The 22,143-nt window shown below is 41.4% G+C and overlaps 1 protein-coding gene across 1 annotated transcript in view; it reads right to left on the reverse strand.

Annotated features, from left to right (window-relative positions):
• The window catches only part of WDR48 (WD repeat domain 48), a 34,734-nt gene extending 12,591 nt beyond the window's left edge, over nucleotides 1-22,143 (reverse strand). The window contains exons 1-11 of the mRNA XM_032098369.1: nucleotides 22,039-22,143; nucleotides 13,803-13,943; nucleotides 13,410-13,488; nucleotides 13,045-13,127; nucleotides 12,797-12,926; nucleotides 9,172-9,260; nucleotides 8,198-8,299; nucleotides 7,618-7,842; nucleotides 6,188-6,262; nucleotides 5,745-5,847; nucleotides 5,346-5,443 (exon numbers count right to left, since the gene is read on the reverse strand). Coding sequence (XP_031954260.1) covers nucleotides 5,346-5,443; nucleotides 5,745-5,847; nucleotides 6,188-6,262; nucleotides 7,618-7,842; nucleotides 8,198-8,299; nucleotides 9,172-9,260; nucleotides 12,797-12,926; nucleotides 13,045-13,127; nucleotides 13,410-13,488; nucleotides 13,803-13,943; nucleotides 22,039-22,086 — 1,173 coding nt within the window. The 5' untranslated portion in view covers nucleotides 22,087-22,143. The remainder of the gene's footprint in view (nucleotides 1-5,345; nucleotides 5,444-5,744; nucleotides 5,848-6,187; nucleotides 6,263-7,617; nucleotides 7,843-8,197; nucleotides 8,300-9,171; nucleotides 9,261-12,796; nucleotides 12,927-13,044; nucleotides 13,128-13,409; nucleotides 13,489-13,802; nucleotides 13,944-22,038) is intronic.

The following is a 22,143-nucleotide window of genomic DNA, read 5'->3' on the forward strand; positions in this document are numbered from 1 at the left end:
GGACTATCTGAGAATCCTTCTGCAGTTGGGCTCCTGAAAGTGGAAGAGCAACGAGTGCCAATTGCCACCTCGACAGTGCACCGCCGGCAGTATCGGACAAATCGAGATGCTGTGATCCCCATCCACAAGATGATCCGCGAGCTGGAGAGTCAAGGGGTGGTCAGCAAGACCCACTCACCCTTCAACAGCCCCATCTGGCCTGTGCGCAAGTCTGACGGGGAATGGAGATTGACTGTGGACTATCGTGCCCTGAATGAAGTGACTCCACCGTTGAGCGCTGCCGTGCCAGACATGTTGGAGCTCCAGTACGAGCTGGAGTCCAAAGCAGCAAAGTGGTACGCCACTATTGACATTGCCAATGCATTCTTCTCCATTCCTCTGGCAGCAGAGTGCAGGCCTCAGTTTGCCTTCACCTGGAGGGGCGTGCAGTACACCTGGAATCGACTGCCCCAGGGGTGGAAGCACAGTCCCACCATCTGTCATGGACTGATCCAGACTGCACTAGAAAAGGGTGAGGCTCCAGAACATCTGCAGTACATTGATGACATCATTGTGTGGGGGAACACCGCAACCGAAGTGTTTGAGAAAGGAGAGAGAATAATTCAAATTCTCCTGCAAGCTGGTTTTGCCATCAAGAAGAGCAAGGTCAAGGGACCTGCCCGAGAGATCCAGTTCCTGGGAGTAAAGTGGCAAGATGGACGACGTCAGATTCCCATTGAGGTCATCAATAAGATCACAGCAATGTCTCCGCCGACCAACAAGAAGGAAACACAAGCTTTCCTAGGTGCTATAGGTTTCTGGAGGATGCACATTCCCGAGTACAGCCAGATCGTGAGTCCTCTCTACCTGGTTACCCGCAAGAAGAATGATTTCCACTGGGGCCCTGAACAGCAGCAGGCCTTCGCCCAGATCAAACAGGAAATTGCTCACGCCGTAGCCCTTGGCCCAGTCAGGACAGGACCAGAGGTGAAGAACGTGCTCTACTCTGCAGCCGGGAACAAGGGTCTATCCTGGAGCCTCTGGCAGAAGGTGCCTGGTGAGACTCGGGGCCGACCACTGGGATTCTGGAGCCGAAGCTACAGAGGGTCTGAAGCCAACTACACTCCCACAGAGAAGGAAATCCTGGCAGCTTATGAAGGAGTCCAGGCTGCCTCAGAAGTAATCGGCACAGAGGCACAACTCCTCCTGGCACCCCGACTACCGGTGCTGGGGTGGATGTTCAAAGGAAAGATTCCCTCCACGCATCACGCCACCGACGCTACTTGGAGCAAATGGATTGCCCTCATCACGCAGCGCGCCCGAATTGGAAACCCAAGTCGCCCTGGGATCTTGGAAATAATTACGAACTGGCCGGAAGGTGAGACTTTTGGGTTATCTTCTGAAGAAGAAGAGGAGCAGGTGACACGTGCCGAAGAAGCCCCACCATATAACGAGCTACCAGAGAGTGAAAGACAATACGCCCTCTTCACCGATGGTTCCTGCCGAATTGTAGGCGCTAGCCGGAAATGGAAAGCCGCTGTATGGAGCCCCACACGACAAGTTGCACAGGCTACTGAAGGAGAAGGTGGATCGAGCCAATTTGCTGAGCTCAAAGCTGTCCAATTAGCTCTGGACATAGCTGAAAGAGAGAAGTGGCCAAAGCTCTACCTCTACACTGATTCATGGATGGTAGCCAATGCTCTGTGGGGTTGGCTGGAAAGGTGGAATAAGGCAAACTGGCAGCGCAGAGGAAAACCAATCTGGGCTGCTGAAGAGTGGAAAGACATTGCCACTCGGGTAGAGAAGCTATCCGTGAAGGTCCGTCATGTAGATGCTCACATCCCCAAGAGCCGGGCTAATGAAGAACATCGTAACAACAAACAGGTAGATCAGGCTGCGAAAATAGAGGTGTCCCAGATAGACTTGGATTGGCAACATAAAGGAGAACTGTTCCTAGCTCGATGGGCCCATGATGCCTCAGGTCATCAGGGCAGAGATGCCACCTATAAGTGGGCACGAGACCGAGGGGTGGATCTAACCATGGACAGTATCTCCCAGGTGATCCATGATTGTGAGACATGCGCTGCGATCAAGCAGGCCAAGCGGGTGAAGCCTCTGTGGTATGGCGGGCGATGGTCCAAATACAAGTATGGGGAGGCCTGGCAGATTGATTACATCACACTGCCTCAAACCCGCCAAGGCAAGCGCTATGTGCTCACAATGGTAGAAGCCACCACTGGGTGGCTGGAGACCTACCCTGTGCCTCACGCTACTGCCCGGAACACCATCCTGGGCCTGGAAAAGCAAGTCCTTTGGAGGCATGGCACCCCTGAGAGAATCGAGTCTGACAATGGGACTCATTTCAAGAACAGCCTTATAAACACCTGGGCTAGAGAACATGGCATAGAGTGGGTGTACCACATCCCTTACCATGCACCAGCAGCTGGGAAGGTTGAGCGGTGTAATGGACTGCTTAAAACCACCTTGAAGGCACTGGGTGGGGGGACTTTCAAAAACTGGGAGATGCATTTAGCAAGAGCCACCTGGTTAGTTAACACTCGAGGTTCCACCAGCCGAGCAGGCCCTGCCCAATCTGAACCCCTACAAACAACAGACGGGGATAAGGTTCCAGTGGTGCACATGAGAGGTATGCTTGGAAAAACTGTTTGGGTAAAGTCTGCCTTGAGCAAAGACAAACCCATCCGTGGGGTTGTTTTTGCTCAGGGACCAGGTTGCACCTGGTGGGTGATGCAAAAGGATGGAGAGACCCGATGCTTACCTCAAGGGGACCTTGTTTTAGGGTGAACTACCCATGGCTCTGTACTTGTATCAGTACCAGCATGTATATTTGTATATAATTTGGGTAATGCATAGACTTATATGGTTAAAAAAGTTAAGTTTCATGTAACATGTTAGTATGGGAAAAAATTCGGGGTGGATAATGTTGGGGTTTTAGTTTAGTCTGTTTTTTCTCTGTTAAAGGAATTTTCTCCCATATGCATGTTGCTAGGGGACAAATAGCTGTACTTAAGAAAGACAAAAGGGGAGTGGGGCGGACCTGGCTACTCCTTTGTCTATACCTGGGTGTGGGGTCAGTTCGCTCTGAGCGTCCGGGGAGAGAAGCTGCAGAGAAAGGAGCTGCTGCTTCTTTCTTTTTTGGCCGTTCTTTCTTCCTGCTGGAAACAACGCCGGGACCCCAAAAGCCGCTTTCCCTGCCCTGCTGGAGACCGAGCTGTGGCTGCCCTGCTCCGCTGCTGCTTCGAGCTTTCGCTACGCTGTAGCCCTGCTCGCCCTGCCTGCCTGGGCCTCCGTGGGTTTTTCCCATCTGGATACATCTCGTCTGCCACCCGGGATTTGCGTTCGTCCCTGCCGTTCCAGCCTGCTGTCCCTGAGAGCCCGGGATCAACTGCCCAGCGGTTTGTGAAGCCTTTGTTCCATCCCTTCCCGGGATCCCAGGGCACCAGAGCCGCGGGTTTCCCGAGCTCGCTCCGGAGCGCCCCCTGCAGCCGCGGGGGAACCATCGCACCTGCCCTGCTCACCGGGAGCCGCCAGCGCCCCTGCCGGCTGCGAGCGGAACTGCACCCGAGGGGAAAGGGCCCGACAGCCGAGAAGGCTGGCACTGGGTTTGTGATTGCTGTTACTGCCATAGTTGTTGTTGTTTTGTTTGACTGGTTATATACATATATATATATATAGTAAAGAACTGTTATTCCTATTTCCCACATCTTCGCCTAAAGGCTCTTGATTTCAAAATATAATAACTTGGAGGGAAAAGGGGTTATATCTGCCACTTCAAGGGGGGCCTCTGCCTTCCTTAGCAGACACCTGTCTTTCAAAACCGAGACAACACTTATGATCCCTCCCTGAGCACTGCAGTCCAAAACCATACAAGTCAAAGGTTAAATCTTTCTCAAAAAATTGAACGATAGTTTATATGGTAAGCAATTTTTTTTTTCTTTTTTTATCTCTGAAGTAGTGGCATCAAGCCAGCAGAGAGGTTTGGAAATATTACTTCAGATTACTAGAAAATATTTTCCCTATCACTGAGTAGACTGCTGTCTTCTAATACCCTCTGTCATTCCTCTCCCCATCAGTAGCAATATTTCAGTACTCTCCATCAAACACCAGTATTTGCTGCACATCAAGCAACAAATTCAGCTCAACTACTGCAATGGGAACAGCTGTAAGTGAATTTCTGTGCAGATGCTTAATTTCTGTTTTATTTCATATAAAAATGTCAGTAAAATTTTTAATAAAATGTTCATATTTTATTTTAAGTGCTCCTAAAGTAATTCTGTTAAAATCCAAATTATTATAATCCACTTGCCAAGTCAACCTGGAACACTTGTTTTAAGCAAACACTAAGGATTGCAACCTTGGAATTTATTCCCTCAAAATCCAGGAAAAGTTACAGGAAGCAAAGACTGAAGGGTGCAGCTACAGGTAGGAAAATCTCCCTCTTTTCTTCCAGCATCCTCAATAAAGAGTCTCAGCTTCTGAGTGCAAGGATCCTACATGGAAGGCAACACTCTGAACTGGCCAATAATCCCATCTCTACAGTGATAATGTATTTAAACACATTAAGTGACCTTTCTCACAGCCTTACTAAGAAAAAAAAACCTGAATGAAAGTAAAAATTAACATCAGCATTTGACTTTGGTCCTGAGATCTAACACTGCACACTTACATACACACTAAAATAAAGAAAAGCTATTAACTTTTTCAAAAAAATAATCTAGATAATTTTTAGTATAAATCTATATCTTCCAACCTAATTTCTTTTCTGCTTCAGTCAACAACTCAGTAAGTTGCCTGAGCATGCTTTACCTCCTTATTGATCTTGGCTGGTGCACTGCATAGTTCAAGATGAAGAAAATATTTAGAATTTAAACAGGCTTTTGCCAGAGACTAAATCCCACTGGTGTGGGATTTGAGTCCTTCCTTTCTGCACTCTTTCCCCTCTCCTCTGACCAATCATTAGGTAAAGCACCTTAAAACGTCACACCAAGTCTCCCTAGGCAACACAAGGCAGGAGCCAGGCTTCCTTCTGTTCACCTTCCTGCCATTCCTGCCTTACCAGCTGACACAAGCCCTCTTTGAAACAAAGCCCCATCAAAACAGAAACATGTCAATACTGGATTGGATTCAGGTGAATGCAGGTATCAGCCTCACGTCAGGGACAGCTACAAAAAAGCTCAGAAATGCCCCCTCCTTTTTCAAAAGGCAAACTTTCCATGATGTCCTGAGACAGAAAGATGATTGACTTTCTACCAAAGAAATCTCCAACACTAAAAATACATACATTAAAAAAGTGGCACAAAATAATTAATCATCCAACAGTAGAAAATCTGAAATTACATCCTTACCTTCAAGACATCCCAGTATGCCACATTATTATTTGTATCTTTGGTTAATATGTGTCTCTTGTCATTAAGAATGTGGCATTGAATAATACTAGCACCCCCTGGCAAAAAACCAAGAATTAAGGTTAGTACTGTCATTATTTTTTCCTAATATCACATTAGATTAAATTGCATAGCATGATATACGCTGTTCTTTGGTTTCAGTTTTTTTGTGTAAGGCTTGGATGTCACCAAGGTTTAAACACAATGTTAACTGTAACCAACACTGGATAGACAATAACCACATTGTTCTGCTTGAAATCATAGCATCAAGTTTTTAAAAACCGGAGTCAATCTTAAAGCTCTATCACTTGTCCTAATGATAACAGATTTTACAAGGTCTTCTGAAAAACAGTTGTTTACCTTTTATAACTTGGTCAGGCTGTGTACACAGGGGTGGTATGGGATTGGTACAATCATTATCATAATCTCCTGATGCTCTAAAATTGTGGATTCCTTTCAAAGTCTAAAGAAAGAAGGAAAACAGTCACATTCATAATCAGCTATAAACTCTGCTTTTATCTGTGAGTAACAACTGCCAGTTCATGCTGCTATTCCGATGTTAACAATCCAGTTTCAAGAAAGATAATTTATTCCTAAAAGTACCATAAATAGAGAGCAATGAAAGTAATTCAAAGCTTAATACCTTTTGATCAATTTCAATATTAGTATTTTACGATTTAAAGAAAGCTTACAGATCACAGCACATCCCAGTCAAATTGAAAGCAACAGCCCAACAGTTCCCAAACCAAGACTGCAAGTTCCATACTCAACTGAACTCACAAACTGTGAAATATATCACTTACCCATTTATTCACAGAGGATTTAGTTGTTGCAACCCAAAGTGCTGGAGGAGGATCAGCCGATCTATCAAGTTCCATCTAAATAATGAAACAAACTTTTAGTCATGCTTGACTTATTTTCCCTTTGATAATTGTCTTGCAAAGATCTGCTCCCATAATTGAAACTGTCTTAGGAACAGCACTACTTTCAGTTTACTGCAGAAATACAAAGTTTAAAAGATGAAACTTCTGAAAATCAAGAGGAATTATTACAAATATTCAACAAATGAATTGTAGACATGGGTAATAGTAGATGCAATGTGTATTAACACACAGTAGTTAAAGTTGTTTCCAGCACGATGCAATCTTGTCTAATGGACAGTTTGGTAAGTACAGTATTTTCTCAGTTACTTTGTATTCAGACAATTCATATGGTTAAAATGAGAATGTGAGAAGTTCTGTACTAATGGAAAAAATAGCAGAACTTTATATACTTGGGTCTGCCATTACATTTCTCAGATTAATGAATCACTGTAGCCAAGATTAGAGGCCCCTTCTGACCTCTGTACAGCTGACCAGTGCTTTCATTTTCCATTTTGAACTGAAATTTCTCATATTCTGACTTTTCCATAACTAAATTAACATATACAGGATTTTTTCTTAACACACTAAGCTAGAGTTCACTCACAAGGAAGCCAGGCTGTTTATATCTATTGGTATTGGTTTCAATTGAACACTCCTTATAAACCTGCAGGTTCCAAAGGTCATGTCACTAAAGTTACAGACAGCAAAAAAATTCAAAAAACAGTCTCTTTGAAAGATTCAGACTTGTGCAGGCAAACATCATGTTTAGGCATTCAAAAAAACCTATAATCAACTTTACTCCTGGTTCCCATGAGTATGTAACAGATCCTAACACAGTCCTGTGCACATATGCTGCTGCTAAGAAAAACCAATTTTTGTACAAAACCATGGCAATGCCAGCTCAGGCTTCTTAAAACTGTACTAAAGCCTGGTAAACCCAACTTCTCATGTCTGAAGCATATTTAATTTCAGTAATATTTGAATTTGCATATTTTAAGTAGCTGCCAGGCATCCATCTTCTTCAGACAATTCAACTTTAGGTGTAATTTAGGAGACTAAGCCAATCTGCTGAAGATGTGGTATAATAAACACTTGTTAGCCAATGTGAATTCTTTAATCAATTTATACCTCAAGCCACTGTTTCATGAGACAACATACAAACACCCTTTTATACTGTGAGGATGACAGAACATTGGCACAGGATGCCCAGCAAGGTTGTGAATTCTCCATTCTTGGAGATACTCAAAAGCCATCTTGATGTGGTTCCAGGCAACTGGCTCTTGAGCAGGGGAGAGGGAGTGAACCAGATGAGCTTCAGACATCACTTCTAACCCAAACACTCTGCAATTCTCTGAATTAAACTCAATTACCTTAAGAACTGGTGCCTTTTCTTCACAGATCAGCACACGGATATCAGGATTTCGTAGATCTGTACAATAAATCTTCCTGTCTCTTCCTCCTGAATAAACATGAGTGAAGGCTTCATTGACCTGCAGAGCCCAAACACCTTCATCGTGGACTCGGTATGTGGCTATGCATCTCTGCTGCCCAAGGGACCACAGGCGAATAGTCCCGTCAGAGCTGCCTGAAAGACACTAAGCAACAACGAGCACACTTCAATTAAGCAGGCATTTAAGTCTTTGAAAATATTTTTTCCCCATAAAAAGCTTTTATAATTCATATGGTTATATTTTTCCATTAAGATGGTGCTAAACAGGTAACAACTCTAGTCACAATTTCCAGTATTTTATGTAAACAACCCACTCCATACCTAAATGAATCTGTAATAAAAACAACTTTCACCCATCCAGCCTCACTGCCTTAACCACTAAATATCTGTAATACTTGTTAAGCTACCTTCTGTAACCTATGACATTAAATTACATTGATATGGACTAATGATATTTCTGCTCTCTGTAAAATGCCTTCGTCTCAGGTTAAAGCACATACCTGGGTGCCATCTCTGTTCAACAACAAAGCTTTGACATTGTCTGTGTGCCCTTTGAGTTTCATTAGTTTTGCACAAGTCCTTGGATCCCACACTCTTAGAACCTATGGAAATAGACATTGGATAACTGGCATTAACACCATTCTTCCCACCAGTTTGCTACCCCTGCAGTAATTAAGCCTTTCCAAATGAATCAACCCTTATTTTGAACACATGGACATCCATCACAGAAAATATATGTCAGAACAAGACAGACACAACTATATCTTATGCAGCTCTAATAATCAGATTCTCTTGATTTTAATTTAATTTGTTCTGGTTTCTTCTGTCTAAAAAAAATTAAAGAGTGGAAGTGACTGGAAACAGGACAGTGTTTCCAGATGCAGGCAAAAAAAAGCAATTCTGAGAATCCTCTAAGATGCTTCACTGGTGTATCCTATTTTCATTTTTATATTGTCTTGGAAATAAAATTCTCCCAAGGTTAGATTAGGTAAAAGAAAACAACACAGAGACTTAAGCCTGTTTCACCTTCCTTTACAACAAAGAGCAAGGGCTGTCTTTTGGGAACACTTGAGCTTCATTAGCTCACTTCATTTCCCACTTCCTGCAGGGATCTCACAAATTGCTGGCACCTTCTCTCCTACCTGAAGCAACTGCTTCAGTCTTGATAATCATCTGAGTCATGTGCCCTCAAAATCAGAGCTCTTGTGGGGAAATGTAACAATCTCTGACAAAGAGGGTTACACAAGATGATCTGATTGTCTCCCCTATGTATTAAAGCTCTATGGATACATCACATCTTCAGCCTGAGGCAGGGTTTGTATCCTACACTTGGCACTCCCACTTAAGAGAAGCGTCTGCTCTCAGTACTGAAAACACAAAAGCTGCTACAGACATGACATTGAAAATGAATCAAATTGTCTCTTTGTACTGAAATCAAACTGAAGTGAAATGAACCTTACCGAATTTTGCTTACCTTTTCAGTGGACCCTGATACAATAACTGTTCCCATTTGATTCATTGCAAGGCTGTAGATTGAGTCTTTGTTCCCACTCAGGGAAGAAGCTATTTCAAAATAAAATTCACATTTTCAATTTTAACGCTGTCATTTGAAAAACATACTTATTCACTCAAAATGGGTATTTTAATACCCTTTGACCCATGAAAATAGTGCTTCTCTGCCCTGTATATAGAGCTGCTTTAAGAAAGACAATGTCAGACTAATGCTAGAAAAACCCCATTCCAATTCTTCATCTACTACTGCATAAAAACAAAATAACCCCTCAGATTTATGGTCATTACTATCTTGGCACCCTTTTGGCACCACAGTTCTGTGCCAGGGCCATCAAGCTACTCTTGGTCAACTATTTTATTGGAGTATGACACTTTGTGAGCTTGTAATACACAGCATTTGGATTTAAAGGCAGAGATTTTTTTCCAAGCCAAGTATCAGTAAAATTCTACATTTTGTATTAAAGGCTCCTCTCCTAGTTCAGCAGAGATGCAGAGAAGTTACACTGCAGCACTGAAATGTGATGAGTATGGATGCTACCTCTGCATTTATGAAAACCATATGGCAGCTCCTTAGCATCACACCTACCATCAGAGCTGAGGAATTCTACACCATCCAGCCTAACCCACTTTTGGAGATTAAAGTACCAGTCCCTCAACTGGGAAAAGCACAGACACAGCAAATGAAAATCATCTATTTAGAGAGCACAATCAGGCATTTCATCAAGCCTCAAATCCATACCATCAGTATGCCAAGAAGGCTAAGAATAGCAACAAACTGCATGGCCAGCAAAAACGTGAAACTTCACACAATGATTTATTTATATGATGGAGCTGAGTTTCCAACACAGGCTTTGTAACCTAATATCATAATGTAGTATCAGATTTTGTCACAGCAGAAGAACCTGTGTCAGGGGAGGTTTAGGCTGGATATTATGAAGAATTTTTTTCCCCAGAAGGTGGTTGGGTACTGAAAAGGCTCCCCAGGGAACAGTCACTGCCCCAAGGCTGCCAGTGCCCCAGGAGCGTTTGGACAACGCTCACAGGCATAGGGTGGGATTTTTGGGATTGTCCCATGCAGGGTCAGGAATTGAACTCAAAGATCCTTGAGGGTCCCTTACAATTCAGGATATTCTATGACTATGAAGAATGATGCAGCTTTACTTCAGGGTCCTCTTAGCCACTGGTTATAGCATCCAAATGCTGTCAAATGAAATCTATTATTTGGAGCTAAAATAAAGTGAGTCTTCCACTGTCCCCAGAGAACAGCTAAAAGCAAAACACAGAACTGAAAACTCTTGAAGGTTAGCACACTGTTCAACAATCATAATAAATTAGGAAAGGATAATATACAGAGTTATCAAAAGCTGGATAGCAGGAATAGGAAAATCTCAAATGTACAGAAGCAAAATTTATGCCAGAACAAAAGCAAAGCTCAGCTCCATCCTCTTCTGGAAGGGACTACCTCTCAAAAGCTAAATCTCTCCACTTAATTTGAATTATAGCTCTGCTGACTGAGACACTCTTTAAAAATGGGCTTCCCTCTTAATGCTGGCTTGTGTACACTGCTTCCAGGTAATCAGATAGGAAACTAATGCACAAGAACAATTTTCATTTGTAATCTGAAAAAATCCATACTGCTTGAAAGGACTCAGGAAAACAGGTTCTGTGAGGACATACACCGTGTTCTTTCCAACAGAAACACTATTACTGGGGAGCACTAAAATGAAAGAAAAAACACCTCTGCTTCCTCTTCCTGCCCCTTATGAAATATTTGTGTTCCTACCCTAGAAATGCAAATTTCTCCCCGTCACCTTAGAGGTAATGTCTCCACTCCCATTTGATCTTGGGTTCAAAACAAGCATCAGCTCCTCAGTACTCCCCATCTCCCATTTCTGATTCACTTGAATAATTTAAGCTCTGTATCACTGTTACAGCGTACAATAAATGTTTTTATGTTTTTTTATTATCCCACTACTGAGTTTTCCTGTGAGCTCACAAATAAGTTCTTCCTTCAAAAACTCTTTGTTCAAGTAGAAGACAGCAAAGCTGACAGTTATCAGCAAAGTTTGGCTATAAAATAATTCTACTTTCAGTGAAAATAAGAAAGAAATAGAAGGATTTTATACTTCTGGGAAAGATAAGGTAAATCACTTTAGTCATGTGCCATTCCAATACCATTCTGCAGTGCAACACAGCTCACTAAAGCCATCTCTCTTCCAACAGCTACTCAGACATGTCAGCACAAGGCTATACTTGAATTAAAAAGTTCTTCAGACAACAAATGGAAAACTGACAGTTCTGCCCAGCAGATGCACCTTTGGTTTTAGAAGCTACCAAATCTTTAAAATTAATCACACCTTTCAAAATCAGCCCAACACAGTAAGTAAAAAAAGTCACACCAACACAACTACATGCCTGCCTCTTATTTATAGAATCACATATTCTTGAAATGTCTTAGGAATATGTTGTGCCAATTCCAAATTTTAGTTTTGCAGATTTTCCTTGAGTCATTCCTAACCTATGACTGATGAAGCAACTAGTCTTATTTAAAAAATTAAGATGTGGTAGTGTGCAAGATAGTTCTGCTCTTTCCCAATGCGTATGAGAATCTGCTATTGTTTAAACACCTACCAAAGTGTAAAATGAAAGAGGTCTGTCACTGTAAACACAATTTTTCCAACCTACCTAACCAAGCAGCAAAGTACACTGTGGTCACACTAGACCCTCTTTTTCAAAAAAAAAATACTGTAAAATAGCAAATACAAACCAGGACGCCATGACCCAGATCTATGCTATTCACTCAAATCCAACTGAACCTCATGGCTAGTGACACTTCCCAGAAGAGAAACTTAACCAGCTCTACCCTGACCATTCTGAAAAAGGCAGTGTTGGAATTGCTGTATAAAGAAAGATCTCACAATTTATGTAATGCCGTTCTGGGAGAGAGAAGGAGGAGAGGTGACTTTCTAAAAGATGATGGTGACATTGAGAATTAACCCTGATGAGGAGAATCTACAGTTTGCCCTTGCCTTTTAATCTCCAGTGAGTTAAATCTCACCAGTATGTCATCCTTGTATCTAGTCAGTGCTTTGTGTTACTCTGTATGGTTTTTAGTCCAGTTTATATAGAAACTATTCTTCTGACAGATTGGATAAATGTATCAAGGAGCTGTACTGCCTGTTTTTTCAGCATCTATACAAGCAAAAAGAAATCCCAAATTATAATACATAGAAAAATATAGGAGCAAATAAACTAAGGAACATTCATATAAAAGGTTGGTTGAGAAGCTAAAAGCTTCTCAAGTTAAAGCTCTATCAAGTTGCAGAGAAACCAGCATGTCACAGTTCAGGAGAAACAGTTCAAAGAGACTTGTCCTCCATTCTAAATGCCATGACTGTTGGCTGCTCTAGATTTCCAGCTATTACATAACACAACAAATGGACTGATTGCATACAAAACCCACCTTCAAATTTCTTGCCCATTTTTTATGTACAGATAGAAACAGCACCCACAGTTTTAAATTCATCTCACAGATCGCCCTACTCAATAAAATGCATTGCATTTGCCTCCCCAGCCCAGGTACCTACTTGTGACAGTGTTATTTGAGGCAGTCAGTGCTGTGAGAGTATTTACATCCCAGAGGAATATTTGTCTGTCCAGCCCAGCAGATGCTACCAGCTCCTTATCTTTTGCATATGCTAAGGCTTTCACATAGTCCTACGATAAAATGAAAGTAACAATATGAATCAACAATGTTATCCTTTTGAAGTCTACATCTCAATAATTGTAAGAATGGCAGTGATCACACACAGTATTTACAGATAATATTTTTCACCTTATGCGTCCTTAGTGTTGACATGCAAAATCCCTTATGTGCATTCCACACTTTAACAGTAGTATCTGAAGAAGCAGATATCACTAAATTGGAAAGAATAAAGACTAAATTTTAATGGCTTATATATTACTTTAGGGCATATTCGTAACTACTCTAATTTGCTTTTCAAAAAGATTAAAACAATCATTTATATACACATTTCAATTTTCATTAAAACAGCTGCTCACATAATTTAAAAAAATTTACAATATACATCACAAATTAATTTTACATGCTAAGAAAAGATGGAAAATAATTAAAGCAGCAGATAATTTACTTGTATACAGTTTCTGAATACTGTAGTTCTGAAACTTTTAAGTACTTACATGTTTTGCCATTGCAGCAGAGCACAATGTCATTTACCCAATCTGTGTGATGTTCCATAGATGCTATATAAGGGTCTTGCTGCAAATTAAGAAAAAAATAAGCTCATCACCAATGGAGAAGATTGTGACTATCAGACCCTGTCGTGATATTATCTTCAATCTGCATATGGATCCAAAGTTCCCTAATTGTTTGAAATCACTATTTCAGAACCTTTTTGTGATAGAACTATACAGTTATGTAAGATACCACAGTATGAGCAATTATCAAAATGATTTTGTGATCACAGTAATTGGCAGCTGTTAAAAACCATCACATACAGCCCTGGAGGCAGCTTACCAGCAGGATAATTTGGAAAAAGTAGGTTTAGACACAGGAACCCCCTCCTGACTGACCTTGTGCTGATTGACACTCCATATCCTTATGATGGAGTCCCGGCCTGCCGTGAAGAGTCTGTTTAATGCTGGGTCCAGCTGAAGCGCATTTACCCCGTTGCGGTTGTACTTCTCCACTTCATCTCTAATCACATAGGAGACCTAAAACACATTTGCACAAATCCAATTATGGTATTAAGATACTGACCTGGTCATAAAACCTGAACATCTAATTTCATCTTTGTGAGGTTCTTGAGTAAAAAAATATGAAGAGTTTTACAAGCATTGTCTGTCAGTTTGAGAGTTACCAGCACCAAAGTCATTTGGCCCCAAAAATGGGGAAGAGCCACAGAGAAGACTCAGCAGTGATAGAACTGGAGCCCAAAAGAGTGTTTTAATCATTACAACTTAAGCTAAGTTAGACCCAGAGAATCCTCAGCTCAGTTCCCTGCTGTGTGTGTATATTCTGGGTGATCTCAGACAACACACTGAGTCTGTGTCTCACTTCCCAAGTGGGTTCCACAGTTTCTTTACCTGGGATGCCAGTATTTCCCAGCCTCACAAAGGAGAGGATATGGTCACCATGGCTTACAAAGCACTGAAAGACTGCAGACACAAATTCAAGCTATTTCAGGTGTCACTATTATTTTTAAACCAATTTTTAAAGAACTACCTACCTGCCAAAATAATAAGAAACTCAAACTCTTACTGCTCTTTCAGGTAAATTATTCCATTAGTTTCTTCCCTCCATGTTTGACAGTACTGTGTGTAAAGGTTATTTCATGGATTTGTTCAGAAAAACTAAAAGGAAATTTCAAGAGATCCTGAAAGGCCACAGCAGTCTCCATTATTAGTATTCAGTAAATACAATTCTAAGACACTACAGTTTCTTCAGAGCTACTGCACTCATTTTCCTGATCCCTGCATTTACACAGGGCTTACACACTACTATGAGGAAAGCCCTCACACTGAAGGAAAAGGAGGGGAAAATGCCAGTTATGCATCTTCCCAGATTCTGTAAAATATAATCAGAACAAGGTAAAATTTCATGCTTGGTATAATCAAATCTGCTCAAAGCAGGAATAATTTGGATACACAAGTGCCAGTGTTTTGAGAATGCTTATAAGGAGTATTCCTGGGCTAGAGATCTGAAAGCAGTTTGTCACTTCAGTAACTGTGTTAAAGTAGTATAAAGAAAACGTTTTCCAGATCAGATCTCAGTGACACAAAATAAAACCAACAAAGGAAGATGTTGAGTGGTCCTTATCACTGAAGAAATATTTTACAGCAGCTCGGATTCCATACCATGAGAACTGACAGGTCCATTTGGTGAATGTGGGCAACACCTCCACTGAATTATCCCATCCCCTGGCAGTACAGCCAGAGAACTAATGCTTCCAGAAAACACGTGTCCAGTGCTATTCTTTGTTTGAGAAAGAGCTGGAGCAGCTCTACAGACCAACACTGGATGATGAAAATTAAGAGCTTCCTGAATCCTTCTGCCTCAACATTCTCCATTTACCATTCCACAAGTCCTTCACTACATTAATGTTATGTCCCAATGCTCTTAAAGACCCTCTCAGCCACTCTCAGCCCTTTTAGTATCACAGCTCATCCTCACAGTTTTAGATCATGCCCTCACTACTGATACTTTCAGCTTCTCTCACCCATTCCAGACTCATCCATAACGTTCTTGCTCTCCATGCTCAAGTTTCCACCTACACACAGCTCCAGAGACACTGCTGAAAGAAGGCACCATCAACCACGCAGAAATGTTATGTTAAAACACTTCAAGTACTTGAGGTATTATTTTTTTGTGAGATGTAGGGAGCAAGATGTTATGTACCACTCCTTACCTGGGCTTAATCATATCATGTCTATATTGCTGAAAGACCCGCACAGAATATATGCACGAAATAATGTTAGAGTCAAAGTCACAGTTTAACATGATACAAACACAAGGCAAAGGGATGGCCATCAAATTCATGCTGCTGTCAAACTCTTTGAATAAAGCCAATGAAAACACTCAGTTAAAAAAACTAAATGTGAGCAGCTAAGACACAAACACAGAGGTCAGTAGATCAAATGCGATGTTACTTATTATAGAGAACAATATTCTCCTGACACAGTATCAGGCTCAAGATCAGCACAGCCCTTCACCTCTTGTTTTCCCAACTGCTAGCAGGATATTCTTTGAGAAATCTGCAATTTTTGGATTTGTTCCTCCTCTGCCAGTCACCTCCCATATTTGTTATATTTTCAGGTATAATTTAAGAGCTCTTCATTCCACTCCTAAGTTAGATTGTCAAACTATGTTAGTCACCTAAGCACGGTAACACTTATGCTTTTTGCACACAACAATGTTACTCTTTCTAATTTAACAGAGCTAAAGAAAAACACAGACATAAATATTTAAAAATGCAAAAAAAACCCCAAATGATGGCTTACTTTAGTAAATAAGGTACTTTTCATATATGATTAAAACTTTCACAGGACTTTGGAAACTGAGTCATATTTCTGCATTAATCTTGATGGAATTAAAGTCAACTCAACCAAATGCTGTTTTTCCCTCACACAAAGACATAAGAGAGACTGACAACCAGTTCTCACTACCACCAGTATTGAAATATTCAAAGTTAATTTGCCCTTTATTCTCTTTAATGACTTCCACATTAATTTAGTCAAACATCTCTTGGCAAGTATTGTTTTTATTTTAAAATAACTGGGACAAAGAGAGAGGTTATATTGTTTCAGGGTTATTGTTCCATGGTAGATCTGAGCTGGATCTCAGCAGCAGTTGAGCAGGAAACCCAACATCATTCTTCTTTCTCCCTGTGAGAAACTTGAGAAAATAACTTTGCTGTAACAACTGAATTAAACAAGATTAAAATCTTGGGAGTAAATACAAGAGATATTTGATGGAAAAAAAAATATGGCAAAACAACAAAAAGAGCTTGACACAAAATTCCCTAGTAGTGACTGCTACTGGTCACAGAATTCAACCAGTTACATTAGTCTCTCCTCAGACTTATAATTTTACAAAGTATTATTTACTGTCCACAGAAGGAATAGTATACTCGTACTGATAAACTGTCTTAAAAACTGAAGTAGTATTGGTAAGAAGAAAAATAAATATCTATTTTATTAGGTAATGATAACTTCTTCCATGGCAAGAAACAATGACAGGTATTTTTCAATCATAAAAGTAATTCTAATCCAAATTAAGCATGGTCTCTTTAATTTTTTATTTTTTAAATTTCTAATACTATGAGGACAAAGAGAAAATTAAAATGAGAGAAAATTATTCTATGGTCAGCAAGTTGATGGGACACCACACCAACATTTCAAATGAACACTGCAATTTGAGCAGTTGGCTAAGGACAAGGCAAACCATTTGTCCTGAAAACAGTATGAGCTGAAAAGGATTACAACAAAAAATGTGCTCTCCAGCTCATTTTGGAAACCTATGGATATCCAAGTAACTGCCAGTTGCTTACCCTTAAAACACTTAATAAATGTATTTTCTCATCCAAATAAAGTGTTAAATGGTCCACTCCTGCTAACCAGTCATTGAGGCTGAAATAAATGTCTTGTATATTAACAAAACAACAAGAACAAAACACACAGCACACATGGCTGAACTAAAAATAACCCCATGAGACATTTGATGCACACCACATGGAACCCTTTGGAATGGGAGGTATAACATGAGAAGCATCCAGGCTTGTACTTAAATGCATTAATTCAATATTAGCATAGAGGGGAAAATTAAGGGCTCCACAAAACCTGTTGAAAGGCTGTTGAAATGCATGGGGTACTTAAAATACATCAATAAGAGCAACTTGACTAAAAGAGCTGACACTTGTATAACAATGGTGGACACGCAGCCAAGCCCACAAAATCAAAACATTCACTAATAAGAACAGAAGATTGCTGATCATCCATATGTGGTTCTCCATTATGTTCTTATTTGGGGGGAAAAATGGTGAGAAAGTGCTTTTTTGGTTGGTTGGGTTTTTGAGTGTCACTTAGCATAGAATTAGGAAATATTAGTAGATTTAGTATGTATATGAAACAAATACAAAAACAAAGTACATATTCAAGCATGTGTGTACACAAACTTATCTAAATAATACAAATGCAGTAAAGTTTTGGTTGAGGAGAAACTGCTGTGATAAAATTCACCTCTGCTCTTGAAGCACACAGATTTTCTCACTACAGATAAAGTACCAGATTCTGTCTGGAAAGGGTGATCCCCCAGGAAGTGAGAGCTCTGAGTTCTCAGTGGCATTTGCTCCACACAGGACAGGCTGGAGCACATCCCTGCTGTGCCCTTTCCATCAGAGCACACAGAGCCAGGGGCAAACCACAGACATGATAATGGCTGGGATATAGATCAGCATGGCTTTATTGCCACCATGGTCTGGGAGGGGCAGGGTTTGTGGGATATGTAAGATTTTACTACCAACCAAAGGCTTTCACATCGATGCTGCTGCAGCTTTTAGAAACCCCCATAATGAGTAAGAATCTTCCACAGCATCCGTGCACAAACATCCCAAACATCCACTCATTATAAAGAGTTTATGGGATTCAGTACACTAAGTGGATCAGGATTAACCATTTTAATGACTACCTAAGAGCTCCAGAGATAAAGCTACTGCCAACAAATACATTTTGGCACAGAAAGCCAAGTGAATTTCTTGCAGGACTTACAGTGTGTTTCCTGCATGGATGAGTGCATCAGATGATGTGGGCTCATGTTACCCTTGCTACATTACATGACTTATAACAGATTTTATCTTCATAGTGGGTAAAATCTGCTTTTAAAACATTCCACCAAACCATGTGGAGGAAATAGGAACCAGCTGAGCTCCAAGGACACTTATTCCTTGTTTCTAAGTGAGCAATTAAAAAAAAAAAAGGTATTTCTCAAAATCATGGAAGGGTTCCATGAGATCTGAATTGCATCAAGAATGAGATATGCAGCGGTAAAGCACCTAGTAAAACAAAACAAATTGCTTTACTATCTTGGTGGAGCATATGCATCCCTAAAAATATGGCTTTTAATTAAGGTGACTATTTGAATTTTTATCCAGGTCTCCAGGCTCTAGAATAAAAGTAATGGAAGGCATTAAGAAGCTCATTTTTATCCTTTTATGATGGAATCAACATACTGGCTATTTGTTTGCTTAAGCATTATATATTAAATAAATATATTTGTAACTATAATTTTTACATTTATTAAGTAAAAAATATAAAAATAACAGATAAAATCTAGTAAGCTGCAGTATTAGTGCACAAATATGAAAAATTCAGTTCAAAAAGATCATAGTGGATTGGGTTGGAAAGGACCTTAAAGACCATGTCATTTCAACCCCTGCCACAGGCAGGGACGCCTTCCACTAGACCAGGTTGCTCAAGCCTCCATCCAGCCTGTCCTTGAACACTTCCAGGGATGGAGAATAAGATTTTCTTATTCTGTACAAGACTTAAAGACAAAAAGTCCTTAAAATTCATGCAATCATAAGGGTGCTGATCCTTATATGGCAAAATTCACATGTGTTGTCAACAGGTTTTGAGTGCAGGGGTAAATTTATTCTGGTCGAAGCAAGTTTGGGAGAGCAGCTACAATGCTACCCCTCCAGGGCAACTACTTCAAGGCACCTGCTGAAAAGTGGCTTCCCCTTGACTTAATTCCCAGGACAACATCTGAAAGCTACAGCACACAGACAACAGCAGTGTCTGACACATCTCAGCATCCTCCTTCCCTTCCCAAATCACACAGCCTTGCTCCTGCATCCTTCAGAAAAGGCAGGGCTAAGCTTAACAAATGCCTGACTCCCATTTAAAGAGTTAAACTTCTTTCCTTTTTCTATGCATGGAATTTACTTTGAGGCCTAAAACATCCACTCTGATTAAACCCTTAGAAACTACAATTATATGCAGAAGCACCCTAAACTGACTATTTTGGATGGCTTTGCTTACCAGTAAAACAGGTGCATCCAAGCTAATAATAGTTCTGATTTCCATAAACTTCAACCAGCTCTCCTACCACGTAAGGAACCAAGTTCCTCCATGCTTGAGAGGCGTCTTTTGTAAAAGCCTCTTCTTCCAGCCTCATAGGTTGTGAACAAATTTCTCCAACTCTATCTCAAAAACTTTATGTAGAAGCACCCTAATGCTCAGCCATTGGGGAGTAAAATAAATCATGAGTGGTTTTATCATTCCATTAGCAGCTGATGGATAAAACAGCCACTTAAAATTCATTTCCTGACACTAGCCAAGCAGGTGAAATAGTAAGAATCAAGAAAAGAATCCAGCTTCTAGCCAAGCTTTATAAATGTTCATCATGGAATTGTTTGGGTTGGAAGGCACCTTACAGATCATCTCATTCCACTCCCTGCCACAGGCAGGGACACCTTCCACTATCCCAGGTTGCTCCTAGCCCTGTCCAAATTGGTCTTGACCACTTCCAGGGATGAGAAGCTTCTCTGGGAAACACAACCAATCTAGATCTAAACTTACAATGCACTGCTGAGACACAGATCAGTGTCATGTACATCCAGTGTCATTAGTATGTGAAGTGAAAAAATACCACACAGAACAATAAGAGCAGACAAAACATCGTAAACCAGCACAAAACCACCTGTAAAAACAAGCTTTTGAGCTAAGCAATGCCTGGAGAACAAATGTAGTAGTAAGAAAAGATAACAATGAGCTCTTTGATGCATGCTGTTGTCAGGGAAATACTACTTCATAAATAGGAGTACATCAAACAAATATCAAGATATAATAAAATCCCCCTCCTTAGGGGTGTAACCTGCAAAAACTCGTCTATAGCACAGGCAATTAAGTCAAAGGGATATTATACTCTAGATTCTTTGTATTTTAAAGCATATCCAGTTTTTTTTCTGGCAAGGTAAGGGAATTCTTTATATAGAATTGAGAGTGCTTCCCTTAACCACAGAGAACACTAAATGCTCTGAAGAGATGTACATTTCCTCTGTGTGATAAATGATGTGTCCAAAAGCCAAACCCACCTCTGTTTTGAAAGCTCCTAATGCTATTTCAAGCCTAATCAATATGTCATTTGATCACACTAGATATGTACAGCTCAAACTTGCACTTGCCACTAGGCAGCTTTGCACATTGATAAAGCATTAAGTCTCTTCCATCGTGAAAGCTGTAAAAACATTTAAAGGGCTGGCAGTATCACAAACAAGAACAAAAGTGTTGGGGACCATAAAATAAAACCATTTTCATGACTTTTACTGTTAAAGAGCCTTGACTTTTTATACACACTTCGATAATTTCAGTGTCCGCCACGGCTACAAAATCTACTCGTAGCTATACGTGAGCCTGAACCACAGGATTTAATTCTTCCTCAAGTGTGCTGAGAATGTCTACACCCTGTAGACATTCTGACTGCCTGTGCCATGGGTTTCCTTCAACAAATGCTGCCTGGAGCAGGGAAGGAATACTTCAGAAATTTGAGAAGAAAAAACCCTGGTCCTTGCTCGTGTGTGCAAAGGGCCAGAGTGTTTTACACAGACTAAGCAGAAATAGGATGTGAACCAGATCACAAAGTCATGGAATGGTTTGGGTTGGAAGGGACCTTGAAGATCACCCAGTTCCAACTCCCTGCCACGGGCAGGGACACCTTCCACTGGACCAGGTTGCTCAGAGCCCCGTCCAACCCGGCCTAGAAAAATTCCACGGAAGGGGCACCCACAGCTTCACTGGACAAACTACTCCAGCGTCTCACCACGCTCGCAGTAAAGAACTTCTTCCCAAAATCTAATCTAAACCTACTCTGGCACCGGACACAGCCGAGACAGCGGCGGCAGGACCCTGCAGCTCTGCCGCTGCTGGGAATTCACGTTACACCAAAGCAGATCCGGGGGCACCGCTCTTTCGGTCTCAATTTACCTCCCCCCGTGCTCTGCCGCTTTTGATCTGAGCTGCTTCATCTCTGCCTTCTGCGGGCTGCAGAACTCGACCGCGTTCGGCAGCGAGCAGCAGTTCATCCCCCCCGGTGCCTCAGGCGGCCGCTCGCCCCCGCCACAGCGGCCAGCAGAGGCGGGGGAGAGACCCTGGGGGCGTGCGGCGGCGCCTCCCCTCACCGCAACGCTGTTGTGGGAGAGTGGGCGACAGCGCTGCCGTAGAAACCCCCAAGACCTGACACCCCGCAGCCGCTGGCGTGGCCCGCGAAGCTCCGGGCTCCCCTTGAGCCGTCCTGGCCCCGCTGTGCCCTCACCTGCACTTTCCGCCGCCCCGCCGTGTTCTGCCGGTGATGCGCCGCCATCTTGCATGTTGACACTGTGGCGTCATGTCCGACCGGAAGTACCAGCCCCCTCACCCG

Source organism: Corvus moneduloides, chromosome 1 (genome assembly GCF_009650955.1).
Source record: "Corvus moneduloides isolate bCorMon1 chromosome 1, bCorMon1.pri, whole genome shotgun sequence".
In the NCBI taxonomy this organism is placed as follows: domain Eukaryota; kingdom Metazoa; phylum Chordata; class Aves; order Passeriformes; family Corvidae; genus Corvus; species Corvus moneduloides.